The sequence below is a fragment of the Hordeum vulgare genome, chromosome 6H (assembly GCF_904849725.1).
Source record: "Hordeum vulgare subsp. vulgare chromosome 6H, MorexV3_pseudomolecules_assembly, whole genome shotgun sequence".
NCBI classification, from domain to species: domain Eukaryota; kingdom Viridiplantae; phylum Streptophyta; class Magnoliopsida; order Poales; family Poaceae; genus Hordeum; species Hordeum vulgare.
Window position 1 is genome coordinate 246229288 of NC_058523.1, and position 20283 is coordinate 246249570.

General features: G+C 49.7%; 1 protein-coding gene across 3 annotated transcripts; it reads right to left on the reverse strand.

Annotated features, from left to right (window-relative positions):
* Nucleotides 1-3543: 3543 nt before the first annotated feature.
* On the reverse strand, nt 3544-19507 carry LOC123406284 (probable WRKY transcription factor 19). Of its 3 annotated transcripts, none has more exons than XM_045099773.1 (5): nt 19319-19507; nt 16801-16913; nt 5581-5627; nt 5467-5494; nt 3544-4926 (listed from the first exon to the last, which is right to left on the reverse strand). In XM_045099773.1, exons 3-5 carry the CDS (start codon nt 5608-5610, stop codon nt 3845-3847), a joined length of 1140 nt encoding a protein of 379 aa, XP_044955708.1. In that variant the 5' UTR covers nt 5611-5627; nt 16801-16913; nt 19319-19507; the 3' UTR covers nt 3544-3844. The 3 variants fall into 3 exon arrangements, with proteins under 3 accessions (XP_044955708.1, XP_044955707.1, XP_044955706.1); XM_045099772.1 differs by lacking the exon at nt 16801-16913 and adding an exon at nt 17989-18159; XM_045099771.1 differs by lacking the exon at nt 16801-16913.
* Nucleotides 19508-20283: the final 776 nt, after the last annotated feature.

A 20283-nucleotide genomic window follows, 5' to 3' on the forward strand; every position in this document is an offset into this window, starting at 1 on the left:
AGGCATCCTTTCATGAATAATGTCGTGTTCCCCACAAAAGGGATCAAACTCATTTGAGAAGTACTCTCCACCACGATCAGACCGGACTCGTTTAATTTTCTTTTCAAGTTGATTCTCAACTTCTGCCTTACAAATTTTAAAGTAGTGTAGAGCCTCATCTTTAGTATTTAACAGATACACATAGCAATATCTAGTGGAATCATCTATCGATGTCATTAAATATTTCTTTCCACCTTTAGTCAACACACCATTCATCTCACAAAGATCAGAATGTATGAGTTCTAATGGTGCAAGTGTCTCTCCTCTGCAGCCTTGTGAGGCTTGCGAGGTTGCTTTGCTTGCACACACGAATGGCACTTAGAACCTTTGGCTAAAGTGAAAGTCGGGATTAAATTCAGTTTTGCTAGCCGTGACATAACACCGGAACTTATGTGACAAAGACGTGAATGCCAAACTTCAAATTCATTAACACTCGAATGAATATTGTTCACGACTTTATTACAAAAATCTGCAAGGGAAAGGCGGAACAGACCTCCGCATTCATAACCTTTACCAACAAAAAGTCCATATTTCGTAACTACTACTTTATTAGACTCGAATACCAACTTAAACCCTTCTCTACACAGAAGGGAGCCACTAACGAGGTTCTTCTTGATGGCGGGGACATGATGCACGTTCTTCAGTTGCACGATCCTTCCTGAAGTAAACTTCAGATCGACCGTGCCAACACCAAGAACAGAAGCACTCGCGCCATTCCCCATCAATACGGACCCGCGACCTGTGGCCTGATAAGAACAGGACAATGAGATGTCAGCACACACATGAATATTTGCACCCCTGTCCACCCACCAATCGGTGGACTGACAAACTGAAAATACAGTAAATTAATTACCGTACCCAGATGCACCACTTTTATTGTTGCCCACAATCATATTGGCAGACTTGGAGTCGTGCGCCGTCTTCTCGCCCAATGTTCATCTGAACCACAAGTAAAGCAGCCCTCTCCCTTCTTATTCTTCTTGTAGGTCTTCTTTCCCTTCTTCTTGAAGTCGGTATTCTGTTGGACAGAATTCTTTCCCTTGGGCTTGTGGGAATTGAAGTTCCTCCGATGTACCATATTGGCAACAGAAGAGCTTTCGACCGCTTTTCCATTGGAGTCATTTTCTCTCGAGTTCTGCTCAACACTCAGATGGCCGATGATGTCCTCTGCTGAGAACTCATGCATTTGATGTTTCAGAGTAGTAGCAAAGTTCCTCCAGGAATTAGGGAGCTTAGCAATTATACAGCCCGCGACAGACTTGTCCGGCAAATTGCACTTAAGAACCTCAAGTTCTTTAGCTATGCATATTATCTCATGAGCTTGTTCCAATACAGAACGGTTGTCAACCATTTTGTAATCGTGAAACTGCTCCATAACATACATCTCACTACCAGCATCAGTGGCCCCGAATTTAGATTCGAGCGCCTCCCACAGCTCTTTGGCAACATGCATATGTAAATATGCATCAACCAGCTTATCTCCGATCACGCTTATAACTGCTCCAAGGAATAGGACGGTGGCCTCCGCGAACATCTTCTCCTGTTCAGAAGAGATCGTTCCCGTGGGAGTGACACCGGCTACCCAGAACACGTTCATAGCCGTGAGCCATAAGGCGGTTTTCGTTTGCCAACGCTTGTAATAAGTACTGGTAAACTTATCCGATTTCAGTGCAGCAGCAAAACCATTACTCAAAAAATTCCTACACAAATTAGGTTTTTGGATTGTTGAGTAAGTAGGCAATTTTCCGAGTAAATTAATCCACGAGATAATCACTAGCATGGCATTGACTAGACTAATGACATATTGATCATGAACTAATCTAGCACATACTACGCATATAGTTGATACATCTATGCATGCAAGTACTACTACTAGGATTGAAACGGAAAGGAGTGGGATAAACAGATTATACCCTTCGGTCGGCCACTTGGCCGTAGCAGCAGCGGCGGCGGCGGCAGCATCCTCTGCCGCCTTCTTGTCGGCTTCAAGGGCGAGACGATCGGCCTCGGATGGTTCAGCCATGACGATGACGAGGACGGCGTGGACGTAGACGAAGCAGACGGACGGAGGCGAGCAGTCGCGTGATCGCTCCCCAAAAACATAATTGCCCCTCTCCCGTACAGGAACTGAAGAGGCGGGGTTTCGGAGGCCTGCTCTCCTGTCGTCCGTGTACGCGGTGAACGGGACGGAGTCGCCGGCGGCGGCAGCAGCAAAGGAACGAGCGCGTGAGGCAGAGGCGATCTGATCTCGTATCGGCTAGGGTTGGCGTTAGGCCTGCTTATATAGGCGGCCGGGTGGAGAGACGTGGGCTGAACCCACGTCCGAGTCGATAACAGCCCACGATCCGATGTCTCAGATAGTGGCGCATCCGTTACGTATTCTCCGATCCTGACCGGCAAAAATAAGCGCGCAGGTATGAACTCGGATCGGCTCATTCCCACAACCTGCGACGAGGCGGGCGGCGGCGGAGGAGTGCGCGAGGGTCTCTTCTCCTTTCATTCTCCAATAGCATGTAGAAGAGAGACCCTTATAAAGGGGTCCAACCTCTCCTCCACTAGCGGGGTGTGACTAAACTTCCCACCACCACTTTGCCATGCCACCACCTACATGGGCCCTTGGAGATTTCTGAAATTCTCTTATGAACCTAAGGCCCACTACTAATTTCAACAATAAATACCCCTAGAGGAATGAATACAGGTCCCCGACTTCATATAGGTCGGTTCTTTTGACTCAATTCTGGAGAATTACTCTCCGAAAAATTACAATTGCAAAAGAACCCATTTCTTCCTCAGGAATCATCTGAGAATTACCAGAATCAGTAGTGCTTTTCAGAATTGTGGGAACCTGGCAATTCTCGTAATTCTAACCAGCCCCTTAAAAGAGAACCTTTCGTTTTGAACTCCTACCAATTGAACAACCAAATTACGTCCAAATTGCCCCTATGACCAGACTGGTACGGAGCCCTCACTCCCAGTCGTCGTCGTCCCCCCCCCCCCCCCCCCCCCCCCCCCCCCCCCCGCGCGCGCGCCCTCACCGCCCGTGCTCGTCCCACCCCCAGTGCTCGAGCTAGGGTTGCAGTCGCCGGCGGCCACCACCCTACTCCGCTGCCCCAAACCCCGGCCTTGACCTCGTCAGATCCGCCAGCGGGAGGCTCCTGGACCGTTGCCCGAGACCGGTCGCCCCTTCTCCCCTCCCATCCTTCCTGCCGGGCCGCCACTTCTCGGCGACAGCCATCACCCTACTCCGTCGCCCCAGACCCCGGCCTCAGACCTCGTCAGATCCGTCGCCGGGAGGCTCCTGCACCACCGCCCAGGACCGACCGCCCCTTCTCCTCCTCTCCTTCCCGTCGGGTCGGCACTTCCAGAATTTGCAACTCATTTTTGTTCTCATATTAGACATAAACTGTCAAAAATAATCCAGTGTTTACAATTCATCAATCATTTCAATTTAAGGGCGTTTGAAACATTTTAACACACAATCATAGAAAAGAACTGGACAGTTAATTCTATAACCAAGACGTTTCTGTGGGCAGTTTCCCATAATTATAATTCCGCAGAATTACGAGGTGAAAAGAAAGCCCATAGTCCCACGAGCAGTTTCCATACAACGAGGCACCACAGGCCATTACAGAATATAGAGATTTGACATGTTAGACGGAAGAGAGACCAAACAGAAAATGCGATGTCAAGCTGACAGCAACAACTTTTACTATGGACAAGTTTCCTAAAGACATGGATGTTTTTGGTCCGAAACAATAACCAAAGATTGACAGCGTGCATGCAAGCAGTCACCTGCACCTGTTTTCTAAAGATTCAGCATCGTGCTGCTCGCCGTTGGTTCCGTCTCCGTCCCCGACGGTGCTGGAGGTTTCATGGACAGTGGTAGAACCTGAGCAGGAGCCATGGCAGCTTGCCCGGCTGCCATCACGATCTTGTGTGACAATTCACGGTTTGAAGGCATGGCAGCCATATGAAGAATACTCTTTGCCTGTGGTGTGCTGCTTCCAGCAATAGATACAGTAGTGGTGACAGTCAACTGGGAGGCCCCAGATGGCTTTACTTCCTTTTTGGGTTTCTTGCCCCCACGACGCTTGGCAGAAGGAAGTGACAAAGCTTCAGGCGTCTCGCCCAGCAAACTCTTACGATGCACAGAGCAGTGATCTGTCCCCCATTTTGCGCTGGAATTGCATCCTTGGAACTGGCACCGAGTGCCGCCACCATGCTTAATGCAGAAATCTGTGCGTCCTTGTGCACTCTTTGTACATCCTTCAGTTTTGCACCGCCTTCCCCCGCCATGCCTGATGCAGAAGTCTGTGTTCCCTTGTGCACCCTTCACGCACCCTTCAAATTTGCATCGCTTGCCACCACCATGCCTCACACAATGCTCACTACGGCCCTGGCCACATGCAGCATTTGGGCATCCAGCGACAATGCACCGCTTCCCTCCTCCATGGCCAATGCATAGAGGTGTGCCACCATGTGCAGCCTTCACACAGTCCCGTACTAGGCAACCCTTACTACCACCACTATGTAGCTTGCAGTACAATGTGTTGCCCTGGGCCTGCTTTTTGCAGTTGTCGTGCTTGCAAAGCATGTCAGGACCACGCAAGATTAGTTGCCCAGTGTTTCCCCGAGTATTCCCAGATCTATCATTGAGTTTGCCTTGATCATTCCCCTCATACTTGATATTTACATCTTGCTCTGCACTGGCACTGGGCCCAGTACACTGTCTACCTTTAACAGGGGTCATGTATAAATCCGAGCTTTTCTGTGAACTCTGGAGGTAACCAAGCTGTTGAGATGAACGCCCACTAGTGTGACTAATGCAGTACATTACCCTTCCACTGATAATTTCATCGCAGCCAGGTTCCTGGCAACATTTCCTGTCTATTTTACAAAAAAAGGAAGCACATAAGGAAGATACAAGGTACATCCATATGAAGAACGACATGCAAAACATAATGCAATCCAGAATCCTCAGTGTGTAAGTACTACTACCTCCGTTTCTAAATATAAGACGTTTTGGCAGTTCAATCTGAACTGCCAAAACGTCTTATATTTAGGAACAGAGGGAGTAAATGACAAGTGATAATTGGTCGCATTAATATTCCCATATACCTGGACTGGTGGTCAGAAGAAAAGAATATTTTAAGACCACGTCAAATGTAGATGTACATTCATCACAAAAAGTAAATGTAGAGGTACATACAAATTAAAACAGAAAATGTCCGAAATTAACTTCATCAGAACCTTGAGGCTGAGAATCATCTCCACAAAATGGAAACTTGCATAATGAGTGACTCTGTGGATTCAATACCCAAGAAGACATAAAGAAACACAAAAATAAACACACTTTTTCTCTATTTGATATGAAGAATTATGCGTGAAAATTCACATGCTTCTAGAAAACTGCACCAGAGAACATACCAGCAATGGAACCATCCACCGTGAGCTTCTGTACCCAAAAAAAGTAAGAACAACAAGAAATGTCAGGATATAGTGATTATACAGACATATAATACTTGGGACTGACCAACTTACGTCTATATGAGTTGTATGATCATGCCCCATTAAGATTATATGTTTATCTGCAACGGATCAAAGCATATAGTATGGTTAAAACATCGAACTAAGTTATAGCATTGTTAGATGAGCAACTTACCTCTATTGCATAGCCCAAGGGGGATATATATTACAAGGGACTTGAACTACAAGCAAGGAAAACTAGACTAATACGAATACGTAAAGAAACCTAGACCACCAATTAATACTCCTTGCATTTTAAGAATATAACACTAACAAATGGTGAAATCCAAAATCCGTGTCTCTATAGTGTCAATTGTAGCATGGAGTCTTCAAAAACCTGTTGAGTAAAGCCGAGGTGGGATAGAAGAAGCATGTTGCAAAAATCATACTCCCTCCATCCATATATATAGGGCCCAATGCATTTTGTGAGACTGTGTTTGACTATTGATAAGATTAATATTATATGAGATGTATAATATAAAAATTATATCATTGAAAGCTCCTTTCACGTACGAATTTGACAGTATGCTTTGTGTAACTTGCATGTCATATATTATTTGCTTTAACATGTGGTTAAAGTTAGCCTCGAAAAACGCATTAGGCCCTATATATATGGATAGAGGGAGTAGCACAAGAACGACCGCCAAACCGCTTCGCAAGGGACTAGCAACCACAACGCTCCTGACGGGATGGATGATCTAGAAACAACAAAACGCTTGTGTCTTTGATGGGGATCAACTATCCGTAAGAACAGCTGCAGCACGAGCATCATTATCAAACCACTGGGTGTAAACAGACAAAGCACCATGATATGTCTGAAGAGACTCCTCATAAGTCAAAACCTGCTCATCATAAGCACGAACGGCGGCCTCATCAGCAAGCTTAGCTGCATCCTTCGCAGCCTGATTAGCATCCGCACGAAGAACCGGTGGCGTCGACGGAGTGGGGGCCACAGGAGGAACCGGACGTGGCGGACAACGAACCTCGCCAGAAAGAACGCCCCATAGACGGATGCCACGTATGTGAATGCGCATGAAGCCAATGAACTCGGTGTAGTTAGTGCCATCAAAAATCACCGAACAACGAGGAACAACAACGTAGCCTGATGCAGCAGACATTTTTTTAAGAATATCTCACGGCGGCAGCAGAGATGTCCAGCAGTGGAACGGAGTGAACTAGGCTGGATTGCGACGCAGCTGGATCCCGAGCTGTCTCGATGCAGGGGAATCAGCTGGAGGACTGGTGAGCAATGGTAAGCAGCTTCGAGAGGGGGCGGAGCTGTCTCACGAAAACCAGCAAACGACAAATCCTCCTGCTTCGAACGGGACCTGCGGGATCGGGCGAGCTGGATCTGGCGAGCTGGATCTGGCGGGAGATGGATCGGGGCCGGCTGGAGCTCGAGCTGGACCTACGGGAGATCGAGCGGGGCCGGCTGGAGCTCGAGCGGGGCCGGCTGGAGAATGAGCAGGTCCGGCTGGAGATCGAGCGGGGCCTACGGGAGCAGGAGGAGGAGATCGAACGGGGCCGGCAGATCTGGCTAGCTCCGATCGGGACGAGCAGAGGCCTCGAGCAGCTTCGAGCGGGGACGAGCAGAGACCTCGAGCAGCTTCGAGCGGGGACGAGCAGAGGCCTCGAGCGAAACGGGCAGGAGGAGGAGATCGAGGATCAATCGCACGAGTTGCAGCGCGCAGAAAATTGACCTAGCTCTAATACCATGTTAGGAATATGCAACTTGTGTATTCCCATGAGGCCATAGGCCGATATATATACATGTACAGGTGTGGACTATATGCAGAAAACCCCTTATACAATGGGATAAATACGAAGGGGCACATGACTATATTATATATACTCTAACAGGGACGTCCACTAAGATCATTGTAACATAAACTGTAAACCTCCTCCTAGGAGGCATGTAACTTGTCCCCACCCCAACCCCCTTTCAATGAAAAGAAACGCAGCATTTTCTCGAGAGAAAAAAAACAGCGGCAAAAGAAGCTCGGAGACAAGAGAATGGGTATAGATCAACGACAATGCAAAAGGAGGCCACTGAAATCACCTAGAAAACAATCACAACAAGAAAGGCCAAATTGTACACAAAAGGGTTAGGACAAGAAAGAAGATTGACATGACAATGAAGGTTTGATGGACTCGCGTGACATGATAAATATGAAAGAGCAACAAACTTGGTGAATACAACGGTAAAAATAGAAAGCTAGAAGCTAGGAAGCATATAGGAGTCAATGATGTAGGAGCCATTGTGGTGCGAAGCATCCCATGGATCACCATGAACCCACCATCAACCCCCCAAACTCCAAGTGGGCCGTTGACAAGAGCTCGTGGGCATGCAATTGAAACCAAGGTGACTTCGTTTCTCTATGAGCTCTCTATACTTGCATGTGCGACATGGTTACTACCTCATTTCGAAACTTTCAGAATTCTTGGGCGTGAAGGTATCAAGCAAAGGGAAGGGCTAGAGGGGCAGCAAGGATCGTCATCAAGAAGAAAAGCTTGCTGAAATCTGCCAAATTGGAGAGTCCAGCCTAGGGTCTAACCCTATGTCCAACTTAACCAGATGCACTCTGGACCGTGTCGGAATGTCCAACATGAATATCCGATCCAACCTCTGACACATCGGACAGTCCGACATGGCATCTGACCCCATATCCGACATACCCAGAGACCTCTGTACCATGTCGGATATTACGTCAAACACATGGTCAGAATGTTCGACATGTTAGAATGTCTGACTTACGTCGGAATGTTCGAACTGCTTGTGTGCAGTGTAAGTGGCCACGGGCCCGTGTATCATTTCCCACCTACCTACCTCTTCCCAGCTGGACTACATATTCCGTCCCCCACCTCGGATCTAGGGTTAGCAAAGCATTGAACTAAACCTTGAGAGAGCTTTGCTCATCTATCCTTCCCTAGTGGGATCAAGACCTCCAACTTGGACCTTCAATGGTTTCAAGACTTCCAACTTGGAGAAGAATCCTCTAGGAACACAAGGCCTCCATCTCTCTTAAGAGATTTGGGGAAGACTCTATCTCAAGACCTCCACTCCCTTATTGGATTTGGAAATTAAATACATATGTTATTTACTTTCCCTCGTTGTCTTGGATCAATGTGTTACTCTTGATTTGACTTATGAATGAGAAGTGTCTCGATGTGAATCTTTTATTGAGTGATCTCTTGTGCTCTTCCTTGTTAGCCCCCGTGTTCTTCATGTTCATCCTTAAATCCATCTCCAACCATGAAGATCAGGCCACTACTACTGTTTGTCTCGCATCATTTGGTATTATGAGCAAGGTTGCCACGATTTGGAGCCCCTGCCCCTTGTCTTTGTAGTCTATTTTTGAATTCTTCTTGCCAATTCAAAAATCGGCACAAAAAATAGCCTCAACTGATTTTGTGCGATTTGTTGTTTCTAGTGTTTTGATTGGATTTGATCAACAAATCCAGTGTTGTGCAAGTCAATCTACCTTTGTTTTGCATTTCACTAGCCAATTTGGACCCCAATTTCCCTTTTCCTCCATCCAATTTTGAGTTCTTCCTCGGGTTGACCCACACGTGCCTAGGTAAAGTCAGATTATCTGACTTGTCGGACAATCTGACAGAAGTCCGATTATCAGATTTGTCGGACAATTCGACCTTGCGTCTGACCTCAAATTTGTCGGGCCCCAGGGACCGGGGGTACCCAGGCCCATCGGCCTGCGGCCCCAAGCGCGAGGCGGCAGGATAAGCCTGGTTCGGCCCATCGACGAGCCCGGCAAAGAGGACCCTCGCGAGGGCCCATGCCTCGGGAGGCGAGCGCTTGAAGATCGTCGCCAAGGGCCTCGGGAGGGCGTCCGTCGCGAGGCTTCCCCTGAGGCCCTCGCAGGGCGGGCCTACCGAGGACGACTTGGTAGGGTCCCATGACCCAGCTCCTTCACATGGATGAGGACCCTCGCGAGGGCCCATGCCTCGGGAGGCGAGCGCTTGAAGATCGTCGCCAAGGGCCTCGGGAGGGCGTCCGTCGCGAGGTTTCCCCTGAGGCCCTCGCGGGGCGGGCCTGCCGAGGACGACTTGGTAGGGTCCCATGACCCAGCTGCTTCACATGGATGTGGCAGGCTGCACAGGCGGCGCGGGGACGGTGCCAGCGGGCGCGTATGGGGAGGATTTCCCCTTCCAAGCTAAGTAAGCTGGGACAGTTGGCGTGCTCCCGAAGCGACTCCCAAAGGTTTCTCGTTCGGTGCACGGACACTAAAGCCGGGGGCTCCGCAGGTCGGAGGTCATCTCCGAGCCCACCAGCGTGTCATGAAGAGAAGCTTTTGCAGGCGAAGACCACCTTTGTCAGGGCATACTGCAGTCTTGTCCCCTTTCGAAAATGGCCGTTGTGGCAACCCTTCCCACCAATGTTTTCGGGGAAGAGGACCAAGGCTAGTATATAGGAGAGGCCCAACCTCCGTAGAAGGGGATCCAATTTTTGTCCCCTCGGCTAGGGCAAGAACCCACCTTTATACTTGTCTTCCACCTCAAGCAATCCCACCATAAGCAGGAATAGGGTTTTACACCACAAGGTGGCCCGAACCTAGGTAAACTACCGCGCGTTCCAGCTTGCCGTCCTAGCTCACACAACCGTAGATTCGCCGTGAGGTTGAGAGGTTGAACAAGATTGGAGAGCGAGCGCACCCCAGTGTTCGAACCTTTCCTTGGGTCTGCGGAGCCCCGATTCCGACATTTGTGCGCCAGGTAGGGGTGCGCAACCGCCCTCTCGCTCCAGTTTCTCCCCAGCTTCATCGACCCCATGGTTGACGCTCACCGCATGCGCCCCGGGAGCTCGGCGCCGGACGGCCGTTACCGGCCTACTAGCGTTGTGGCCACCACCAGCTTCGCCACCGCTGCGCACGAGCAGCAGGGCTTCCTGTGGCCACCGGCGCATCAAGGAGGTCGCCCTGTTGCGTCCCCCACGGCATCTGCCTCGGCCTGCGTTCACATGGGGGACCTGAACGCTCAGGACACACTGCTCATGGCGAGCGAACTACTTCGCCACCGCCCGACGTACGGAGGATACGACGCGTGGGTGGACCATGTCGCCGAACTCGTCGCCGTCGCTAGGAGGGCCTTGGCGCCCTACGCCCCGCTTCGGCCCCCACCGTCGGAGGCAGGGGGCTCGACGGGGGCGGCTCGCTCAGCCCGCAGCCCGAGCAGGCCTCGCCTCATGCCGTGCTCCTGCTCCTCAGGGTTCCCGTTGTTATAGTATATGTGGATTGCACTAGCCCTTTCCATCAATTCGTAGTTTTGGTTGCGTTGGCTAGTGCATGAAGCTTAACATGGTATCAAAGCTATGGTCTTGAGTTCACGCCCTGGCTTTCGCAATTTATTTAAAAAATAGCTGGTACCCCCTTTGTGTCCACGTAGAGGCCTCTTGAGTCATACGTGAGTTTCGCACGCCGTCGCTCTCTTCCGGTTGCACGTGTCGACTTGTCTTCCCCGTCACACGGGAGAGGGGGTGTTATAGTATATGTGGATTGCACTAGCCCTTTCCATCAGTTCGGACTTTTGGTTGCGTTGGCTAGTGCATGAAGCTTAACACCGGTGACCGGCCTCAGACCTCCGCCGGCCCCCTGCGGCGACGCACCTCGTAAGGCCGGCGACAAGTTCTGCGCAGACCACAACATGCACACCCACAACACGAAGGATTGCCAGGCGGTCAGGATCCTCAACAACAAGCACGCCGCTCGACGCCGAGACCGTGTCGTCCCCGCCGACCGCAGAGAAGACGTCGGTGACCACGCCCGCCAACCCCGCGGCGACGGTGGAAATGACCATCCCCGAGACGATGCTTGGCGTGGGTCCCCCCGCGACGTGTGCCACCCGGAAGACGACGCCATGCCGCCGCACCCACGACCCCCGGGCGAGAGGGTTGTCGCGCCGAGCACTGGCACCGCAGCCTACAAGCCCCAAGACGGCGCATGCTCCCCCCGGCGTAGGGGGTACGCCAGGCGCCACTGTCGGGTCGGGCTTGGCGGCTCCAGCCTGGGGGCGACAGGAAGGCGCCTGGGGGGCCATGAAGGCGTGCCCTGACGCGCGCCCCCGCAGGCCAAGGGAGTGGCGTCAAGCGCCAAGGTCATGGGAGTTCGTCGTTCAGGAGCTCAGCAGGCCGCAAGGGACGCGTGGCATGTACGCCTCACGAGGCGTTAGAATCCCTCGGGCTCGAGAAGCTTCAAGGGTCAGCAGCCTCAGGACCCGGCTATCGCCAGCCGGAGGAGTGGAGCCCCGCGGTACGTGACGCAAGGCAGACGGACGCGCCCGTAACAATCGGGTCGTCAAGTGGTTTTTTGGACCAACCGGGTTAAAACGGTCCCTGGTATTTTGTACTGCCCCGAACGAGTGTTTCTTGGATATGTAACAAACTTGACTTTCACTTGAAATTGTGTTGTTTGCCTTAAATGCTAAGCTTTAGTGCCGAGCTGCCGTCTTGCGGTCGGACTCTTCAGGTCGTGTGGAGCATGACGGTCCTCGCGCGAGAGTCAAGGGAGCGATGAGAGGGCGTACGCGCTTCCTCGCCGAGCGGCAGGAGACGTTGAAGAAAAATCCCCAGGGGAAGGACCCCCCCCGGGGCGCCCATGTCCCCAGGCTGAACGTCGCGTGCTTGGAGACGGAGGGTGGGGGCCCATCAGAATAGCGCATAGCCCCAGGTCAGATGCCACGCGCCTGGGGAGTGAGGGTGGGGGCCCAGAAGACCGTACGTATCCCCAGGTCCCGCGCCACTTGCCTGGGAACAGGAGGTGGGAGCTTGGAGCCAGGCACCCGAAGGCCAACCCGTGACACTCTCACGTAATAACGAGTGGGCTGTAAACGCTCAGGGGTCTCTCGTGCGTAACCCCACGACGAGCCGCGTTGTGGCTGCGGTAGAGGCCCCCTCCCATGTCTTAGTGGAAGTCCTCATGCTCCGTGCTAGGGAAGAAGCCCGTGACACTCTCACATGATAACAAGTGGGTTGTATACGCCCGGGGGTCTCTTGTGCGTAACCACACGACGGGCCGCGTCATGGCTACAGTGGGGCACGTCTTAGTGGGCAGTCCTCATGCTCCGCGCTAGGGAAGAAGACGAAGGAAACACCCCGGTGTCCGCACTTCTTTTTAGGGCCCGTGCTAGGCACGGCGGCCGCTTTTATACGTCCCTGTTTTTAACTCGCGAACGAGCTCACCGGGCTGGCCTGCGTTGAGTGCGGCAGCCACGCCTCTCCTTTTTGGGCTCGTGAACAAGTTAGCTTTGGGTTTTCTAGTGGAGGTCTTGGTTTTTTTGGTTTTTATGGAGCTCCCCTGATTCTTGTTCCCTTACCACGCCCATATGCATGCGGGGACGCCCAAATGCGAGCGGGCAAGTGCGCGCCGCCAAGACTTGGTGTTTTTCTCTCTACAAGACTTCCCACGAGGGGCCTCGTGAGGCGGGTCTCGCGAGCAACCACCACAGGCGCGAGTCCATGAGTGTCGCGCTTCAAGGGCCCTCGCTCTCGCGCTCGGGGGCTGGGCCCTGGCGTCATGGCGCATCGAAGCGGCCACGAGAGGAGACGGCGCGAAGGAAGGGAGAACCGGGTTCCTGAAGCGCCCCCGCCCGGCAACCCAGGAGGGGCCTCGCGAGGTGGGTCTCGCGAGCAACCGCCACAAGCGCGAGTCCATGAGTGTCGCCCTTCAGGGGCCCTCGCTCTCGCGCTCGAGGGTTGGGCCCTGGCGGCACGGCGCATCGAAGCGGCCACGAGAGGAGATGACACGAAGGAAGGGGAACTGGGTTCCTGAAGCGCCCCCGCCGGGCAGCGCAGGCGGGGCCCTCGCGAGGGTACCAGCCTCGTGAGATTCGCGCGAACAACCACGGTCGAGGGAACGTGAAGCTGGGCAGCACTCAGGGGCTGCCGGTGCGCGCCCCGGACGCACGCCAGGAGTGAGGCCTCAGGAGATGTGTGGCCGAGACGCAGGCGACAGGCAAGAAGGAGTGGTAACATTGCCTCTACTAACGACTGAAAGAGGAGTACCATATGCAGTGAGGACATGAACAGGAGAATCAAGAAGTCGAAGAGAGGATAGAGTGGAAGAATGAGAAGACATATGAAAAGAAGCTCCAGAGTCCAGAACCCATGCGGATGTACCTGACTGTGTAGAAGGTGGTTGCTCAGTGCGAGAAGCATCAGTCACAGAACCAGCAGTACCCGTCGAGGAAGAACCTGAAGCAGCGAGCAGACGCTTAAGTCTCAGAATATCCTGCTCAGTCAAAGCGATGGCTGAAGATGTTGAGGTAGTAGACGAAGTCCCTGAAGATGATGATAGCACCTGACGCAGGTGTTTCTTCTTCCGGAAACACTGAGACTCAACATGACCATCCAGGTTGCAGTAGCCGCAATGTGGACGGGGGATGCTCGAGCTGCCAGGAGGAGTGGGCAAGAGCGGCGAAGCACTCGAGCGAGACGAAGTCGGTGCAGCATGTGGCATAGCAGGGGCTCGAGCAGCGAGCACAGAGGGAATCTCTAGTAAACCAGCACCACGCAAGCGAGTCTCCTCTGCACGAATCTCAAAAAGTGCCTCCATGAGAGAAATACGGCGACGAGCAAACAACTGAGCACGCCGGGGCTCAAACACCTTACGGAGCCGAGACAAAAACTCGTAGACACGATGGAACTTCAAATTGGCCTGTACAGCCTGGCAACATGGGCAAGTACGACAACCAGCACTGCGGAGAGAATCATGCTGGCGCCAGATAGCAGAACTCTGTGCATAGAAATCATCAACAGTGAAGTCACCCTGCTGAAGAGCATGCTCCTGACGAACCACAGAGAAGTATAAGGCATCACTAGAGGGCTCATAACGCTGACGAAGACGGGTCCACATCTCAAAGACAGTAGGAAGGCCCAGAAACTCAGAGGCAGAACACTAGCAATGAGAACAGCGGTAGCACGAGCATCATCATCAAGCCACTAGATGTAAACAGACAGAGCACCATGATACGCCTGAAGAGCCTCCTCATAAGTCAAAACCTGCTCATCATAAGCACGAACAGCGGCCTCATCAGCAAGCTTAGCCGCATCCTTTGCGGCCTGATTAGCACCAGCAGGAAGAACTGGTGGAGTCGGCGGAGTAGGGCCATAGGAGGAACCGGACTGGCAGATAGCAGGCCTCGCAAGAAAGAACACCCCATAGTCGGATGCCACGCATATGAATGCGCATAAAGCCAATGAACTCAGTGTAGTTGGTGCCATCAAAAATCACCGGACAGCGAGGAACAGCAACGTAGCCAGATACTGCAGACATTTTTTTCCTTTTTTTTCTTTTTTTTTAGTCAACGATCAGGGGAAACCGATCCGATTGGGAGTGGGAATCGGTGGGCGAGATCAAGGAATCGGTGCGCGAGATCGAGCCGCTAATAGCGGGTGGGGTCGCGCCCGATCCGACACGAACGGCGGCGTCGAGCGGCTGGTCCCGTGGTAGTGGTTGCGAGCGGCGGATGTGGCTTTGTCGAATCCACCAGCGATGGGATCGAGCGGTCGGTCGCGACCTTCAGCGAGAACGGGACGAGGCGAAGCGGTTGGATCCCACGAGCGGATCCCAGCGGCGGCTGTGGCTTTGTCGAATCCACCATCGATGGGATCGAGCGGTCGGCCGCGACCTTCAGCGAGAACGGGACAAGGCGAAGATCCCACGAGCGGATCCCATGAGCGGCGGCTGGAGGTGAGCTTCGATCTGGAGGCTGACAGCAGGGCGCAGCAGGCCGACGAGCAGATCGAGCAGAACGAGAGCAGCAGGCAGGAGGAGGAGATCGAGAACGGGCTTCAATCGGAAGCAGGAGATCAAGGCGGCGGCTTCGATCCGGGAGGACAGACGGATCAATCACACGAGTTGCAGCGTGCAAAAAATTGACCTAGCTCTAATACCATGTTAAGAATATGCAACTTGTATTCCCATGAGGCCATAGGCCGATATATATACATGTACAGGTGTGGACTATATGCAGAAAACCCCTTATACAATGGGATAAATACGAAGAGGTACATGGCTATATTATATATACTCGAACATCTACAAGACAACATATTTCTTCTGATAATTGTGTCCACAAGAAACAACAATCTCGTGTTAGTTGTGTCCACCAGAAAATGTGTGAATTATTCAAGGGGACGTCTTATGCGGCATTTATGATCATACAGTACAAGAAGATTATCCCAAGTTAACATGAAGAGAAAATGGTCCATACATGTGAGTTTGGTATGACAAGGTTAGGGGGAGATTGTTACAGTTAATCTTGTTATATAGCAAAGAGATGCATTCATGGAAGAGCAAGTAGTCAATTTCAGTTTGGTAAAATGTGTTAGGATAATCCTCGTATCCCGTAGTAGCGTACTAGCATCTCTTTTAGGCTATTTTGGTCTTAGGTGATAGGTGACTTGGTAGTTAAGGAAAATTAGATAAGGTGAGCTATAAATCTATAATAGCTACTTTTGTAGGTGATTACTGTATCATGTCGGTCATTGTAGCGCCGACCTAAAACCTCTATATAATAAGAGAGGCACCCCATATGTACAATGTAAGCTTGTGCTATTGATATAAAAACTTACAGAGCTTTATACAAGTTTGTTGTGTGCATGTGTGTGACAAAACAGTGAGTGAATACTGAATTCAGAACCTAATTGTTTTAACAGGTTCTGGCCATTAGCTTTGATCTGGAGTGGGAATCGTTCTGAACAAGCGACCATTAGACCTGGCCGAACAGGCACGATTCTGGAAGTACGGGAGGCAGACAGGACCAGCACTGGGTAAGCACGAGAGGCATGCAGTGGTGTGTGTGGCGAAAGGAAGCAGGCTAACAGGAGATGGTGAATCGATCGAGAGGGACAAACTTAGACCAAAAAATTCGATCAACTGGTGGTGGAGAATGAGACCTATCAGGAAGGACGAGTTGCAGTGTCCAGGGGAGAGAGAGAGGGGGGGAAAACTAAAAATGGGATCCTGATACCATGTTAAATGACAAACTTATCTCTATTGCATAGCTCAAGGGGAGAAAATATATTACAAGGAACTTCATGTACAAGTAAGGAAAACTAGACTAATTACAATACATAAAGAGGCCTAGACCAGTACTAATACTACTAATACTCCTTAACAAATATCTGACCAAATCAGTAAAATATAAGACCGAATGAGAAATACCACGAGAGAAAAAGGCTCAAAATCAGACACATGCGCTGAAATAAATGTTAGAACGAACCATGCCTGGAGATAAGAGATCTCTGAAACAGCGCAACAACTTAAATTGTTGAGCAGGGGAATCTACCCGTTGCCGAGAAGAGTGAACATCTCCAACCATTGAGATTGGTTGCTCTAAGTACAAATATACATGGAGAATGAAAACCACATTATTTGCAAGCCAAAAAAAATTATCTTCAGTATTGGACATATCATTGTTCTGAGTTATATACTCCCTCCGTCCCAAAATAAGTGTCTTGAGCTTAGTATAACTTTGTACTAGAGCAGTATAACTTTGTACTAGAGCTAGTACAAAGTTAAGACAGTTATTTTGGGACGGAGGGAGTATATAGCTGTGGGTCCAAAATTACCTTTATATATATATATATATATATATATATATATATAGCTGTGTAATGTCTCCATTGTATAAGTAGTTTTCTGTATATTTACCACAAATGTACGTGTATATATATTGGCCTAAGGCCGCATGCAAATACAAGTTGCATATTACCTTAATATTTGTTAACCTTTTTGTTCGCCAGTTTGACTGGAAGTCTGACATATGAAAAACCAGGTGAGTGAGATTAACTGGTTATTAAGTTGAGCAATTACAGGTGGGTTACTGTTCTCCAGTTCTTTCTGGTTAACCAAATGTTGTTCTCTGTATTATTAACGCTAGTCCAGTCCAAGATTGGGCCACACCTAAATCTACAAACAGCTTGGGAACTCATCGAATCGACATACAGCAATTTCTTTATTCAAAAGGCTCATGATGTTGGGTTGTGCACCGTCCAAGGTAACCGCTTTGCTCAGCTTCGAGAACCTTTTCTTATGAAAAACAAATGAAATTTGAAGGTACCAATAAAAATAACAATCAAGACACACACTCAGACTCAGGGCCGGCCCTGAGGGGGGGGGGGGGCAGAGGGGACGACCGCCCCAGGCCCCCGGCTCGACAGGGGCCCCCACCAGGTACGTACCGCATAGTTTCTCAGCTTGTTACGATGAAAAAAATCCCACCGGGCCTCGCTCAGATTCATATGAGTAGCGACATCGGCGGTCTGAGCATCGATTGATTAAGGATAGGATGGAGAGTTCGCGTACGTAGGCATCAGCCTAGAAAAACAAACCTCTACGGAGGCATTGCAGCCGTACATTACAATATCGATTTGACCAGGAATATAGGAGGCATGAGAAACAGAACAACCTTTGGCGATTGGATCTACTATGGCTGTGTCAGTGTCACCCAGGTTGCTGATCTATTCCAGTGGTGTCTGATCGCCGCCACGTAGGTTCAGCCAGGAAGAGCAGCACTGCCGGCTGCCGGCTTGTTGCCTTCAACTCCAGCCGGAGAGGCGGACATGCCCAATCGTCGATTCTTACACGTCAGCGTCAAGAAGCGAGATGAGATAAGTTACTGATTTTGCCATGATAATGGATAATTTTTTAGGGATAATAGATGAAGATTTTATTGGAGCGATCATGTATCTTTGTGCTAATTTCCAATAACTTATTTTTATATCAGCACCATCATGTCATTTAGAAAAATGCGGGACAGTGATAAGAGGAAACATATACACGAGTTTATAGAAACAAAGAAAAGATCCATTGATTAGTTCTATATGAGAATAAGCACCTCATCCACGACAAGTGGGTGATGGTCTCTATGAACAAACAAACTGATCGTTCGAGAAGAGAACGATACTACAGAAGACAATGTTAACATCAACACAGTTGATAACAATGTTAGTGCCCATGATATTATATTTAATTCATCTGCTACACAATTTACTAGTATAGACGAGATACTTGTTTTTACTATGGATATTTACAAACCATGAATTGTGATAATCTTAATAACATAACAAATAACAGATATTTCCAAGGTGACATGTATTGAATCATATTTTCATATTTTGTATTAAAGGGCCCCATGTTCCTGTTCCGGCCTGGGCCCCCGAATTCTCAGGACCGGCCCTGCACACACTTCGTCAATTTAGCCTCAAGCTGTAAAATAGCATACACACTAAAGAACTTTTTTCCTGAAAATTAAATATTAAAGATGTCCTAAACGAACTGGAATGCATGCTAACTACTGTACCTAACATCCTAAGAAGAATAATTGATGCAAGTACTGGATAAACCCATGCTGTTGTGTTCTAATTTATTACAGGTTCCCATGTGATCTGATATACTTAAGGTATTAGAACAATAACACAAATATACAAGCACATCAGCAAAAAAGCAGAAACGAGCAAGATTATTCAAAACCTTCGACATCATCCTCATCATACGAAACAGGAACCCATCTCATAATCCCAAAGGGGAAGAACAAAACACATGGACCCCGGGAGCACAAAACACTGGAACCCAAAATCCTAACATCCCCGCCAACGGCCTGCCCAAGGCCGAATCAAGGAAGAGGCATTCTAACCGCTCCCGGCGCCCAGCTCAGATCTCACAAAGAAAGTCGAAGCACGCACGAACACAGCAGAACAAGTAGTAATAGCAAAAGTACAGGTGATCAGAGAGTATACCGTGCAGGAAAGGAAGCTGGCAACTGGGTGGCGGCCGCGGCGCCCGGGCAGCGGCGACGAGGGTTAGCGAAGGAGCGGGGCAGCGGCGACGAGGGTCGAGGACTCAGAAGGGAAAAGGCAAGAATGCCTAAGCAGATTCTACAGAATAGTATTTTAGTAGAAGGAATTGGAACGTGGTTTCGCGAGTTGCAACCGAGGGTGCATACAAAATTGGAGGTAAGTGGGAAGAAGGCCGCTGGTCGACGGTAAGATCTCCAGCAGCTTCAAAAAAAAAATGTTCAGGGCATAGGTCCACTATAAAACCTACTACTTGAGTAAACTTTTATAAGATGTCTTAGACATTACTTTTAATCCATTTTGCTAAAATACATCTAGATGTGTGATAAGTATTACACATCTAAGTTATATATCATTGATCTTACGTGAAGATTCGTATGAGTATTTTCTTTTTCTTTTTATGATTGATTTAGTCATTTAGGTGTACAATAACTATGTCATATGTGTCTTAAACACACCCTATTTTAATATCTTCACACAAAAACTTTCTCTATAAGTATTTAGGCCATCTCTACCGGATCCACGAAAACCTACTTCCCCTTTAAACTTTTATTATAAAACATTTTAGGCCGCTTATACCCACCCCCCCCTCCAGGCCGGTCCGGTCTCCCGTCCTACCCCAGCCTGTGAGAGTCGTGGAGGCAAGCCACGCGGCAGCTAATGGCCATGAGTGTTGGAAATATGCCCTAAAGGCAATAATAAATTAGTTATTATTATATTTCTTAGTTCATGATAATCGTTTATTATCCATGCTATAATTGTATTGATTGGAAACACAATACTTGTGTGGATACATAGACAAAACACTGTCCCTAGTAAGTCTCTAGTTGACTAGCTCGTTGATCAAAGATGGTCAAGGTTTCCTGGCCATAGGCAAGTGTTGTCACTTGATAACGGGATCACATCAT

What these genes read in the sequence shown, in the direction of transcription:
- LOC123406284 (XM_045099771.1), bottom strand. Translation starts at nt 5,610, where the DNA reads ATGGGGCATGATCATACAACTCATATAGAC. An exon ending in ATCATACAACTCATATAGAC is followed by an intron (nt 5,495 to 5,580) that starts GTAAGTTGGTCA and finishes TTTTGGGTACAG; the next exon opens with AAGCTCACGGTGGATGGTTC. An exon ending in GGTGGATGGTTCCATTGCTG is followed by an intron (nt 4,927 to 5,466) that starts GTATGTTCTCTG and finishes TTTGTAAAATAG; the next exon opens with ACAGGAAATGTTGCCAGGAA.